This window comes from Rhamphochromis sp. 'chilingali', assembly GCF_963969265.1.
Source record: "Rhamphochromis sp. 'chilingali' genome assembly, chromosome: 4".
NCBI lineage: Eukaryota > Metazoa > Chordata > Actinopteri > Cichliformes > Cichlidae > Rhamphochromis > Rhamphochromis sp. 'chilingali'.
In genome coordinates this window covers 20,500,539-20,514,185 of record NC_137948.1, presented here as the reverse complement: position 1 = coordinate 20,514,185, position 13,647 = coordinate 20,500,539, and the positions used below count along the sequence as shown (strand labels likewise).

Below are 13,647 nucleotides of genomic sequence, written 5' to 3'. Positions count from 1 at the left end.
TCCATGATGACTGTAAACTTCTAACCACAGCTCTCTAGATAACGGTGTAAAATGCTTTTACTTTGAAGGTATGATGCCGGAAGTCTGACCAGTAAATAAATAGTGGTTTCTCCGAAGAAGCGCTTCACTTTAGGTTGAGGTCCAGGTGAGGAAAGTTGTTGCAGAGATTTCATTAGTGTGGTTTTTATACGTCGAGCTCTGGTTTGCTTTCATTTATCGTGTGCAACGGAACCGTGGCCGTGGGTTTGACGCCGGGACAGGACACATTTAGCGGAAGAGCTAACACAGTCTGCGCATTACTGAAGTTCAGAGACTGTCGAGCTGGCAGAGGTAACGAACCGTTAGCTAACCCGCTGACAACAAACACTTACCCACTCATTCATTTTCGTGTTTAGTTCTCCCTGTTTGAAGGAACAGAACTTAAAGTAGCTTCATCGTTCTCCTGTCGATGTGCCACATCAACGCGAACTAAGTGAAAGGCATCACCGATAAAGGGCTCATTTTTCATCTCTGCTTGACGTGGCTGAGCTGCAATAAAAGGCTCTTTATATTCCACCAGGCTACAACTGTGCACCTGGCAACTATTACCGCGGCACCACCGAGGAGGTGAAGTACTCCCGAGGAGGATTTTAGACAGAAAATCTAATTATTTGGGAGGAGCCACTCCCCTCTGTGTAACAGGGAATCAGCTTACCTGACTTGTAAAGTTGAGGCATCAGCAAAGCAATTATTTTCCTGTGACGGAACTAGTCATTACTGTAATTTTCTGTTATTTTGATAGTTGGATGGTAGCGTTTTACTTGCTTCTTATGCACTAATATTCCAGTCATCATCTGCAGAGAAACTGGATCTATAACGTTTAAACTATTAGAAATATGTTTGAGATGCTGTTAAAATGGTTTGTCCTCGACTATTTGAGCCACAGTTTTCATGTTTTTTCATATACATACCGACTTTCATGATAGCAAATTCATTTTAAAAAAAAGATTTTGTTGACAAAGATTGTATTGTTATGAAGCTGAAATTATGAGTGAGATCATCGATTACTACTTACTCTTCATCTTCAAATCTTTATAAATTGTTTTTTTTTTTTAAGTGATTTGGAGCAAAAACTGTCCAGGACTCCTTGGGACCCCCTCCTCTTATTTTCTTATCTGGCAAACCCACTGATAAGCTGTTGGCAAGCACTGAAATGTGTACAAATAAGGCTTGCTTGATGGGTACTTTATCTCTTTATTTGCAGGGAAGTGTGTTCACTTGATAACTTTATAGCTCTGTGTTGTGTCCTCCCCAGATGTTTCAAATAAAGAGGATCTGTTGCATTGGTGCGGGTTACGTAGGAGGCCCAACATGCAGCGTCATCGCCCAGATGTGCCCGGAAATCACAGTGACTGTTGTGGACGTCAATGAGTCTCGAATCAAGGCCTGGAATTCTGACACTCTGCCCATTTATGAGGTAGCGTGCCATTATTTAAAAAAAACAAAAAACGTGGCGCTGAGGATAGTAGGACAAGATTAATTATTAGAGATCTGGTTAAACTTTAACAAGCAGGAGTAGGTCATAGGCTATTATCCTGATATGTGCAGCTTGAGATTAATATTCAGCATCTCAGAAAAGCAGTAAAGTGTTCAGATTCATTAAAGTGTTAAAGGAGTAGGTGTAGCCAGGCAACAGTTCCAGGCAAATGTTTTTGTTAAACATTGCTCCACCTCATGGACAAAATGAAACCTAAATTACTGTGTTGCAACTTTTCTACGTCAACTCTGACCACGGTGTATTGCATCATCGTGAGTAGTTTAAGGTTAGTCAGTGGTCACTGTGAGCTGGTGTTGCACTCTTCACGTTTATTTTTCCTGCTGTCTTACTAACACGGCCTCTCACTTCCTCCCATTTCAGCCTGGACTGAAGGAGGTGGTTGAATCATGCAGAGGAAGAAATTTGTTTTTTTCCACAGACATAGACTCGGCTATCAGGGACGCAGACCTCGTCTTTATCTCTGTGAGTCCATCATTTAGCTCCACACACACACAGCCCTAGAGCCCGACTGATCCTGGATATTCGGTGGTTGAATATAAGTGAAAGATGTCTGTCAGTCTTCAGTTGTATTTAAAAGAGGAGATTGTGGCCTTATTATTTAACTTCTCAGCAACGCATGTAACATGCTATGCAGAACACGTTCTGCTCAGCTGTGATGTGTAACGGCTCTGTAATGACACAGTTTCTAATTTACTCCACTTTTCTCCTTTCTGCATTAAGTTTCTATCTTGTTCCAAATATACAGTTCAACACAGGCCGATAATGATCGACCAAAATTTCATTAGGGTTCTCCATCACACACTGGTTTTGCTTGTTTGGCCCACTGACATAATTAAACTGCACCTCTCCTTGCACTCCTCCAGGTGAACACCCCAACAAAGACTTACGGGATGGGGAAAGGTCGCGCGGCTGACCTGAAGTTCATCGAGGCGTGCGCCCGGCGCATTGTCGAGATGTCCGACGGCTACAAGATTGTCACGGAGAAGAGTACGGTGCCAGTGCGCGCCGCCGAGAGCATTAGACGGATATTTGACGCCAACACCAAACCCAGCCTCAACCTGCAAGTGCGTACCGTCACGTGAACAAAGCTCTTCGACCTTTGCTGAGCTGCTTGTTTCTAAAGTTGTGCTGCCGCTTCAGGTGCTGTCCAACCCAGAGTTCCTCGCAGAAGGAACGGCGGTGCGGGATCTGAAGGAGCCAGATCGCGTCCTGATTGGTGGAGATGAGACTGCTGAAGGTCAAAAGGCGATCAGAGCGTTGTGTGCTGTATATGAGCACTGGGTCCCCAAGGAGCGCATCATCACCACCAACACGTGGTCATCTGAGCTCTCAAAGCTGGTGAGTGAACCTCTGGGTGAGGTCGACCACAGAGAACAGTTTCGTAAATCTGTTGGTTGTTGTAGCAATTTATTAATCGTTTGCAAAAAAAGGCCAGTTTTCTTGGAAAATATCTCATGATTAATATTTTTAATATTTAACAGTCAATAAAAAAATAAATTACCAGAACTACATAGATTAGATTTGTGTTTATTAATCTGTTTCCAAATAGCTGCTCTTTATTTAATCCGTATATTGAAGGGTATATAAAACATGGAAAAAGGGTCAGATAGATGAACTCTGCTTGTAGAAAATAAACTGTGTAAATTATTAAGACATCAACTTTTACTTTGTGCTGTCAATTAATTTCTATGATCAATTTTAATCAGCTAGTTGTTACTCATTTAGCGAAAACGTTGTATTTAGTTATTTATTTCATGTGTGTGAGACGATCCACTCCACCCTACCTTTCAGTCTGTCTGTGAAGCGGTCCTTTTATGCAGGAAATTGAGAAGCGCTCTGGCTGAATGTTTCCATTCAGTAACATCTTCGCCCAGTGCCAGTGCTCTATAAAAGCTCTTGGAGTTAGTTGCTGGGCGTCTCTCCTGCCCTGAGTCACATTTGATTTCTGTGGCTTCTTGGTTTGCTTGTTGGACTAAATGTCCTTGAATGCACCATCTCTTGACTCGTGCATTCACTTGCACTACGGATCACATTGATTACACACACCACGGCTCAATTTCAGGTCTTTGTTCGTTTGATAAAAAAAATAAACTTTTTTTAATTGGATTTGTGAGTCTCCTTCTGTCATCGCTGAGTGGCCTGGTGTATGAGAAGTGTGTAAGTGATTATCACAGTACTTGTCCTTATCACAGAGCTAAACGAGTATTCCTGTGTGTCTGTGTGCAGGCAGCTAATGCATTCCTGGCACAGCGAATCAGCAGCATCAACAGTATCAGTGCTCTGTGCGAGGCCACTGGAGCCGACGTGGAGGAAGTGGCCAAGGCGATCGGCATGGACCAGAGAATAGGGAACAAGTTCCTTAAAGCCAGCGTAGGTGAGAGACAGTTTGTTTTCACATCCGCTGAACATGTACGAATGTTTCCCGTTCATCTCTTTGCTGTTTCTGATGCCTCGTACAGGTTTCGGTGGAAGCTGTTTCCAGAAGGATGTGCTGAATCTGGTGTATCTGTGCGAGGCCCTCAACCTGCCTGAGGTGGCTTCCTATTGGCAGCAGGTGAGAGCGACGCTCCTTTAGATGAGGAGGAGTAGTGGCTGAAGTCAGAGCCTCTCCCGAATGACTGAACACTTCGCCTTAGGCTAAGGGAGATTTTGTGGCAGAATCAATGCAGAACATTTTGGACATAACTGTTTATTTCCAATTAAACAACTTGTACATCTAGTACTGAGTAGTGACAGTAGCACTTATTTTATTTTATTTTATTTTTTTAAGGTGATCGACATGAATGAGTACCAAAGACGACGGTTTGCCTGCAGGATCATCGACTGTCTCTTCAACACTGTTACTGGCAAAAAGATCGCCCTGCTGGGCTTCTCCTTCAAAAAGGACACGGGTGACACGAGGTGGGTCTCCTCCTTTTATTTTGGCCATTTCTTTCCCGTTTTGATTCACTTGAAATGGCTTTGTTAAACTTTTGTTAATCATAAACCTCAGTGTATGAAAGGATAATGAAGAGCCCATTTCAAACCCTGGGTTTGCTCTTTGTACATACAAAACCTGCAGAGTCACTGCTGACTGCTTTAATGTGCATCTGTGAACTGTAACCTCGATTGGAGCTGACATCAAGGTGTTCGTGTGTGCACGTGTGTTGTGTAACTCCAGGGAGTCGTCCAGTATCTACATTTCTAAGTACCTGATGGATGAGGGCGCCAAGCTGTTCATCTATGACCCCAAAGTCCTTAAAGAGCAAATCATTCACGACCTCTCCCAGCCCAGCATCTCCGAGGACAACCCAGAGAGAGGTGTGTGTGCAGTTTGCAGGTTGCAGTGCAGTACTGAAAAACTCATTGTGTAGTTTATTTTTGTCAACACCCTGATTTACTTCATGTCTGTATGAGTGAACCAGGTGGTTTAGTGTAAAGACACCTTCAGCTCACTTCAGTACCTGGCTGCAGACAGCTTAAATAAACATGATTGTAATGTGGTAATAAGTGAGCTATAGAGATGCTGCTCTGTGGGTGGTGTTACCTTTGTACAGGGCATTGCTAAGCAAACTGGTTACGGGCTCGAGCTTGACACTTTACATGCAGACAGGAGAGGTAATGATGTTATAATCAAACACCTTTAAGATCAAAACTATTAAATGACTACTCCTTTTCTGATAATAAAATCTGATAGGACTTGAAAATAAACCAGAATTCCAGGATGTATTTAATAAGATTTATAAAACTGTAACTCTGACTGTGCTGTAATTGTTCAAATTGTCTGTTGGGGAGAATTTAAGCCAACAAAGTATATCATGTCCTCTACACCCACCAATGTTATCTTTGGGTGGGTGTAAAGGACATTTTCAAGAGAACCTAAGATAGGATAGGGACACACCATGTCAGAAGCGACTAAACTTCTTAAACATCGCCTGTTTTTGCTCCATTCCTGCTCCATATTTTCATTCTTGAACTTTGGTACAATTCACATTTCAAAATGATCATTGTTTGGCTTTTACTGGGCCTTGGTGCAGAAAGTGTTTGTCTTTCCTCTCTTCTGATTGGCTGTCCCTCACAAACAGCAGGTGTGAAGAGCAGGCGGGCGTGGCAGCTGTAGCAGAGAGAACCACATTAGATATTGCTTCTCTTAGATGCCACTGAGATCTCAGTAACTTTCAGTTGCTTTATCAGTAACTAAAGCAGCACTCACTAACACTAATTTGTTTGAACTGTTCTTCATTTTTAGTGTCTGAGTTGGTGACTGTGACATCAGACCCTTATGAGGCTTGCCAGAGCGCTCATGCATTGGTCATCTGCACAGAGTGGGACATGTTTAAGGTCCCAGTTACATTTTACTACTACTTTTATTTTTTTTAAATGCTTCGTATTTGAGGAATATGTGAGAAAACATTTTAATAGTCATATCTGCTTAATCCCACCACAGGAACTGGACTACGATAAGATTTACAAGAACATGCTGAAGCCGGCTTTCATGTTTGATGGCCGCAGAGTGCTGGACCACCTTCACCCTCATCTCCAGAGCCTTGGCTTCCAGGTAAGATTTACAAAAAAAAAAAAAAGTTCCAACCCCTCCATCATGTAAAAATCCAAAGTATTTAAGTTTTGGTTTTTTTGGTTTGTTTGTTTTCCTGTCTGCAGATTGAGACCATCGGTAAAAAGGTGACACCAGCACGAATCCCCTACACTCCAGCAGCTGCTGGTCCTCGAATCACTGCCAGCGACGTTCCCACCAGCAAAGCAAAAGTCTGAAACTCATTTCTTCATCACTCAACATGCAGCAGATTCCTCCTAGCCTTTCCCCCCCTGTAGCTGGTGAAACAATCCAGATCCTTCTCCCTCAGATGCTGTATCATGCCCGATGAACAGTGTGTGTGGGGGGGATTGGATGAGAGCTGCTGATCCTTGAATCCAAAATTTGTGAATGATTGTTTTTTGTTTTTGATTAAAGCATTCCATATGCGGTTAGTTTTATACATTTCACATATCAGGTACACCTGTTGGACTGATTTCTGATGAACACTATCAGCCTGAGTGTTATATTTACTGTACAATCAACTATTGTTCTAAATCACAAATTTTATACTTATAGTATTTTTTATAAATCTACTGTATGTTAGTCTGTCCTCAATATCTGTGGCTGTTTACTCAAAAGGGCCAATGCAAGTAAATTAATTTTTCTGTTTTGTCTGTTTCAAAAGTAATAATAAAAAAAAAAATAATTAAGAAATGACAAACTGCAAAAATGTGACCTTTAAGACTTTTATTTCTATAAATATCAATGTACATTTGAACTGATCGGTGTGCAGCACAAACATCTTTCTTGTCCAGCTGTGACATTTACACTGTTTTACTCTAGAAAAAGTGCACTTTCTTCCAAATTGGCTGTTCAGCAAATACACGGGTATCAAAATCTTTTGCCACCCATTTACCTGCTGGGAGGCTAATTGCCCTTGCTTTGTACCTTTCTTCCACACAGTACAGGATGGATGGTGCTTCTTGTTTTTGTATCACAAGACTGATCAAAAAAAAAAAAAAAAAAAAAAAAGGATCCCGCTTCATTAAATCAGTTCTAAAGAAGCAGACATGAAGATTGTATAGGAATTTCTTTTACTTATGTATTAATCACATTATTTTATTGTATAATGCCTTGGTGCCACTGGATTTTAACATGTCTCACACTCATACAGTAAGACAAATGGTGGGGGTCTAGTAAGGAAGTTGGTGGAAGCAGACAACTCCACAGGAAGAGTCTTTTGTCTCTTCGAGGACTCTGGGAGGTAGCAAGGGAGTGTGAACCTTAAGGTGTGAAACAGCTGCGTACTGCCTTTTGTTCCTGAAGAAGGTATTTAACTGGGAGCCATGCTAGGCTCAGGGAGACTCTGCTGACCGTCTGCCCCGCGGTCATGCAGGCTCTCCGCCAACTTGGTTGTCTGTTGTCTTTGTGTGTTTGGATTAAAGAGTGTTAGCTACTGCTCGTCTGTAGGCTTTATTTAATCGAAAACTTCCACAACAAGGTGATCGTGAACAGAGCCCACTGTTAAAGGTCAGTAGCTGTTGAGAATAGATTCCTTAATATACATCATAGTTAAAGAGAATATAGTTTGGGATTGATTGTAATATTACAATATGGCCGTTAATGGGTGTAAGAAGGCCTGGAATGGGAACAAAGAACTGGGGTGCAGGGCAGGAGGACAATCAACCTGGGCCAGGAAGCAAGAATTACTGAGGGTGAGGGGCAGGCAAAGGGACACTACCTTAAAAGGAGATGGGGTCAGGGTGTCAGCACCCTTGGCCACTGTACTAGTGTATTTCCATTGTGGGGGTGTTTACTGTAGGGGGGAGGAGACCAGAGGTTATAACTGTAACTGTTGTGTGGAGTTCTTTAGATCAGCCTTTAGCATAGGACTGCAGTGTGCTGATCTCCAGATGCATCTGTAAGAATAATGGGTAATAAAAGGATTGTGTAAAACATGGAAACATCTCAGCGTGATCTCTACCAGGACCAAAAGAATCGCAGAGACCGGCGTTGTCTCAACATAGCTTTTTTTTTTTTAAACCCAAAGTTCACTGAGACGAGGGATGGGATTTAGGAATCCCCAAGGAGCGGAAGCAAATTACAGCCTCTGCTCCTGACAGCTGGGCGAGTTGGTGGACACTCGGGTTACCCAACGTGTCTGCTGTTTGTTCTTTGATAGTCTCTTTAAAATGCAGCCCTCTGGCTTTTTCTCAGGGAACACAGAGCAGCAGTTAGAGTATGGTCCCTGTACTTACAAGTCTGTTATTGTCACTTCTGTAGCTTTATTTAATGCCTCCCACAAACATTGTACTAATATTAAACATGTTTCCTGTGCTGTACTTTAAATCGGTGCATTACGTTACAGATGGACGAAGCTCATTTTGTCACTGCGTACAGCTGAACGCACACAGCAGGCTCCTCATTCTGCTGCTTCTGTTTCCCTCTTCTTCAGTAGATTCTTTAAGAAGAATTCGCCTGTGAAGAAAGAAAAGAAGAAATGCACTGAATTCATCCATCCTCTGCTTCTTGTCCCGTTCACAGGAGCAGCAGTCTAAGCAGAGATCCCCAAACCTACTTTCCCTGCCCACTTATCCCAGTTCTTCCATGGGGGACCCTGAAGCATTCCCAATTCACCTGAGAGAGATAACCTCTTAAGGCTACTGTGGGGTCTGCCCCAGGTCCTCCTCTAAATAGGACATACCTAAAATACCTCATTTAGGAGGAGGAGGAGTAGCAGATCCACACCGATTCCCTTCCAAATGACTGAGCTCTACATTCCTGTCTCTGAGGGGGAGCCCACCCGCCCTTCAGAGGAAGCTCATTTCCACCACGTGAATTGATCTAATTTTTATTGAGTGATTTGGCCCAAGTTTTACTGCTGAATTTGTCTGAAAATGCAAAGCCACGTTTAATAACATGATTTCTCTTCTTAACTGAAACAAATTAACTGTCTCTCTTTTGTCTTTGCAATCATATAATTATGCTTATAGTTGATATCCCTGATCACAGTGTTTTGTTTTTATTTTTTTTATCTCTGACCTAATATCTCCACTTTTATTTGAATGTTTTTGGCTTAGTTGGCTTTGGACAGTCACGAGGATGATTTGTGCACTTCATTAGGCACTCTTTTCCCCACCTGATCGTCTCTTTAAAAAAAAAAAATTGCAATGTTTATCTGACAAAGTCTATAATATGTTTCCAGAAGTGCAAAGTTAAAAATATGTAACTAAAATGATTTCATATAGAGATTTAATATTCTTTGCACACTGGCTGGACATGTTGAATATTAATATATCCAAAAAATACTAATAAACATTTATTAACATCACTTCTCACCTGCTTTGTAGGAGGATCGCACCAGTGGTCCGCTGGCTGTGTAGGTGAAGCCCATGTCACTGCCAACTTTCTCCCAGTGGGCAAACCTCTCTGGAGTGACATATTCCTCCACCTAAATCCCAAAGACACGCACAGAGTCAGAGTGAATGTGTCTGTAGCCAGCAGCACAGCAGTAGGAGTGTTTACCTTTAGGTGGCGTTTGGTCGGCTGCATGTACTGCCCGAGTGTTAGACAGTCCACTTCTGCCTCTCGCAACTCTGTAATGACATCCTGTCAGAAAACTGTAGAGTTTGTCTGATTTTTTATAATGTGTGTGTGCGTGAGACAGCGGACTACACACCCGTCATAGTGCTGACGATCTGTTGGTCAGTCTCTCCGAGCCCCAGCATGATGGAGGTCTTGGTGAGCACCGTCGGTTTGACCTTTTTAGCGTGCTTCAGGACGCTCAGAGACTGATCAAAGTTTGCTCTGGGATCACGTACATGCCTGTAAATACACGACAAACATCACTGTGCATCTGAGAAATGTCTCTGCTGCACCACCTGCTGGTCAACATGTGTTACTGCAGTGTAACGACATTGCATGTTGTTATTAACTTTAACAATACTTCACACGAGCCAGCTTTATAATGTGTGTTTATGACCATGAATTTAAGCTTTTTAATGGGAGAACTAGAAATTAGATGCTCAGATTTTGACTCTGAGGACTTACAGTCTATTAAAAATCCCTCAGTACCTTTGTAGCTCGCGCACTGTTTCCACATTGTGGGCGTACACGTCTAATCCCGACAGGGCGATCTTTTCCACCGCTGCCAGGTCTCCACGGAAATCAGGAGTCAGGCATTCAACCAGAATCTGAGGATTTCTAGCAGGCAGGATCAAAGTTGCTTTTACAAAGACATTCAGATAATGTAATAAATCCAAAAGGGGCGGAGTCGTGTTTACCTTTCTTTCAGGTTAGTAACCGTCTTAGCAAAGTGCTCCGCTCCACCATCAGCAATATCTGCACAAAAATACAGAGAGAAGAAAAATCTAAGATATATATGATATATAATATTTTGAAAATGCCTTGAATTTTATCTTTAATTTGTGGACATTTTTGTATTTGTAAACTGAAAGTTAAAAACAGAACAGTCTGATTTCTTTACAGCTTTATGTTATTAAATTCTACAAATTGCAATGCAGTTGATCGTCACTCATGTAATTCTTGCTGATGCACAACAGCAAGAGACTCATGCAGATACAGTCAGGTAAGAAACTAGTACCGTCTCTGTCGACCGAGGTGAGGACCACGTAATCCAGTCCCCAGGCGGCGATGGCTTTGGCTGTGTTGTACGGCTCGTCAGGGTCAAGAGGCGGAGGCTGACGTGCTGTCTTTACTGAGCAAAACCTGCACCCACGGGTGCATGTGTCTCCCATCAGCTACACACACAAATACATTATCTCGCTAAAATAGAACAAAGAATCCAGACAAATACAAAACACTGATATGGCAGCGCCAGTTCATAAAAAAACAGATGGTGAATATTAAAGATTAAAGTGCTTCTTTGCCCTCTTCAAAAACTGGAAGTAAATTCAGAGAGCAGCAGAGACTCACCATGATGGTGGCTGTGGCTGTGGCGTACTCTCCTCCTCCCCAGCATTCCCCGATGTTCGGACACCTGGCCTCCTCACACACCTGAGATAACAGACAGATTATTCATAAATCACAACAACAGTCATCTAAAGATGCTTTATATCGTAAGGTAAAGACCCAACAATATTAGAAAGAACTCCAAAACCAGATGAGCTCCTATGAGATAGGACTTTGTGACAGAGGGAAGGCAAAAAAAACAACAACACAAAAAACACTTCAACAGGAAGAAACCTCCAGCAGAACCAGGCTCAGGAAGGGGCAGCCATCTGCTGAAATCCAAACTGGGTGCTGGAAGCTTTGGAATTTTTTGAGCTATCCTACTGCATTTAAACTGTTTTAATGGGCTGTTTAATGTTTTGGCTGCTGTTACACGGGAATTTCAAAATTTCTTTCTTATCTTATTAAACATTTTTCAGCCTTTCTGTTGAAGGTTGAATAGTCAAAAACGTAGCATGTGCCGTTCAGTGAGCTGAGAAACTGCAATATTTTGATAAGTGCGTCAGTGCTACAGCAGTGTGAAGGCGAATCAGCGGAGACCTTCAAAGATCACATTAGTTGCACCTCAAACATTTCTTTAACAGCAGCCAAAAAGCAGCTGGGCTGCCTGACAACTTACAGACGGAAAACTTACCGTGTGAAGGTTGAGATCTCTCAGGGTGTTCTTCAGCCTGTTGTAATTCTTTCCAATGGGGATCTCAGTCTTCAACCATGGAGGAAGCCGCAGCCTGACAGGAACAACAGCAGACAGCTCGGTGTCTAACAGTGCTCTCATCTCTAAGTATCTGTGTCTAAATACTGCTAAAAAACGTTTACTGATAATAAAGAAACCTGCTAGGTCAGAGCCTGCAGTACGGGGAAGAGCTCATTGAGAATTAGTGGCAGGCTCTCAGGTCTGCCTGATGCCCCTACATGTAATAACTTTGTCCTCATCTGTATTTTGAGCTCTATGATGAAAAATCCTGCATGCATTTGGATGCGTTTTGCTACTAAACAGTCGTTTTCTTAATCTCAACTTCACTTGCATCTTTTGTGACTGGCTGCAGGGCGCTAACCAAGCGCCCGTTACTTTTTGCATGTGTCGACTTCGCCTTTAATGCTCATTATGGTGTTGAACTGTTCTCTATAGCATGTGTCTGCACATTTATGGTAGAGCCGAGCAGGCCAACAGCTCATTATCCAACAAACACTTTTATATTTCCTCTGAAATCCATTTTTCCATTTGAATGTTTAATGCAAACATTTTGACTAGCTTTTACTGAAGCTTTAACAGCGTTGCTTATAGCAGTGTTTGTGATGAAGTTTTGGACTCAGAGACTCAGCTTCTGTTTGTGTGCATTAACAGAACAAAATAAACGTGCAGATGCTGATTTCTATACTAAATGATAGTCGACCTATCATTTAGTATAATCCAACAGCTGCTACAAGTGAAATGCAGTCTGTTTATTTTTGTCAGTGATCATGAGTTTAAAACTCAGACATGCCAGCATCTTAACATGGACTCAAACCAAAGCTCAAGCTCCCCGGGGCCTGAAGCCTCACCTCTCTCCCTTCTGTCTCTTCAGGGTGCCTTTGTACTCAGCCCACTTGCTTTTTTCAGATAATTCCCCTGAAATAAAGTCTTGCAGGTCAGGCCCGTCGTCTCTGAGCAGCTCCTTCTTTCTGTCACTTCTCTCCGGGGAGGGTCTGGTTGATAAGCAGCTGGTGTAAACCTGCAGAGCAACACTGACGATTAGTTCAGGAGCTTCTCTGTGTTTCTACACACGGCAATTCACACTGACAAGGTGGTCACGACTCCGGCTACTAAACTACATATTCGCTTAGACACATACAATCTGTCAGAGGCCTCCTGACAGACCCAGCTGGGAAGCCCGCAGTCAGATTTTTTCACCGGCTGGAGCCGTTAATAGACTATCCGAGCCCAAGTTTGTTAGACTGAGTTGTGAATTTAACTACTCACGTGTGGGATGCATCTGGGACTCAGCCATAGGTGGTTTGTGGAGAAACGACCCGCTACGCAACAACTTTGCTTGAGTAGCGCCATGACTTTGGCTAGCAGGCGGTTAACGTTGGGATAGCACCTCGGTGAACGACTGCTTTGGTCTGGTGCTTCACGTGAAGCGGACAGAATTGGAAAGTATTCTTTAAAAAAAATGAGCTAAAATTTCAACGTAGGTGATTTTTTTACGAACTTAATGGGTTATAGATATATTTTAAAATGAAGACTAGACGAGCTGGAACATAACATTATGGCAGCATTAAAAAATTTCTAAAACAAAATAAGGCAACAGATGGACTAAAAGATGGCCATTAATGATGATAATTTGAAAGGGACTTACATGAAAACATGTTTAAATACTATTTAACAAATTGAATCAGATTCAAATTGAGAGACAATACTCAATATTATACAATACTTAAGTAAGCGAAATCGCCCATCAGTTATAATGTTGCAATCCCTTTGCAGTGAAGTGACAGTGAACGCGTCTCTGGGAGTGCTGAATGTAGACTGTACGATGCCACTCGAATGCAGCAAAGCTAAATAAAATGTTTGAAAAGCTTGCAGTAAAAAATAACAACAGAAAACGCTGCTCTTTAACTTTTGGAATCTTTTTGGTGGTTT

General features: G+C 42.3%; 2 protein-coding genes across 2 annotated transcripts; one reads left to right on the top strand and one right to left on the bottom strand.

The window, feature by feature from the left end:
* Nucleotides 1–112: 112 nt before the first annotated feature.
* ugdh (UDP-glucose 6-dehydrogenase) lies at nt 113–6,774 on the top strand. Its single transcript, XM_080881314.1, has 12 exons — nt 113–330; nt 1,295–1,456; nt 1,898–1,999; nt 2,401–2,601; nt 2,678–2,875; nt 3,764–3,911; nt 3,997–4,091; nt 4,308–4,438; nt 4,698–4,837; nt 5,766–5,857; nt 5,964–6,074; nt 6,179–6,774. Exons 2-12 carry the CDS (start codon nt 1,295–1,297, stop codon nt 6,287–6,289), a joined length of 1,491 nt encoding a protein of 496 aa, XP_080737440.1. The 5' UTR covers nt 113–330; the 3' UTR covers nt 6,290–6,774.
* A 284-nt stretch (nt 6,775–7,058) lies between these two features.
* lias (lipoic acid synthetase) lies at nt 7,059–13,275 on the bottom strand. Its single transcript, XM_080881315.1, has 11 exons — nt 12,985–13,275; nt 12,567–12,736; nt 11,659–11,752; nt 10,989–11,069; nt 10,657–10,813; nt 10,337–10,394; nt 10,128–10,256; nt 9,733–9,878; nt 9,579–9,649; nt 9,393–9,504; nt 7,059–8,531 (listed from the first exon to the last, which is right to left on the bottom strand). Exons 1-11 carry the CDS (start codon nt 13,066–13,068, stop codon nt 8,476–8,478), a joined length of 1,158 nt encoding a protein of 385 aa, XP_080737441.1. The 5' UTR covers nt 13,069–13,275; the 3' UTR covers nt 7,059–8,475.
* Between the last annotated feature and the right edge of the window lie 372 nt (nt 13,276–13,647).

Coding starts and splice junctions, on each gene's coding strand:
- ugdh (XM_080881314.1), top strand. CDS start 1,295: ATGTTTCAAATAAAGAGGATCTGTTGCATTGGTGCGGGTTACGTAGGA. Junction 3,912..3,996: donor GTTCCTTAAAGCCAGCGTAG/GTGAGAGACAGT, acceptor TGCCTCGTACAG/GTTTCGGTGGAAGCTGTTTC. Junction 4,439..4,697: donor AAGGACACGGGTGACACGAG/GTGGGTCTCCTC, acceptor GTGTAACTCCAG/GGAGTCGTCCAGTATCTACA.
- lias (XM_080881315.1), bottom strand. CDS start 13,068: ATGGCGCTACTCAAGCAAAGTTGTTGCGTAGCGGGTCGTTTCTCCACA. Junction 10,814..10,988: donor CAGCCACAGCCACCATCATG/GTGAGTCTCTGC, acceptor TTGTGTGTGTAG/CTGATGGGAGACACATGCAC. Junction 9,650..9,732: donor GATCGTCAGCACTATGACGG/GTGTGTAGTCCG, acceptor ATGTCATTACAG/AGTTGCGAGAGGCAGAAGTG.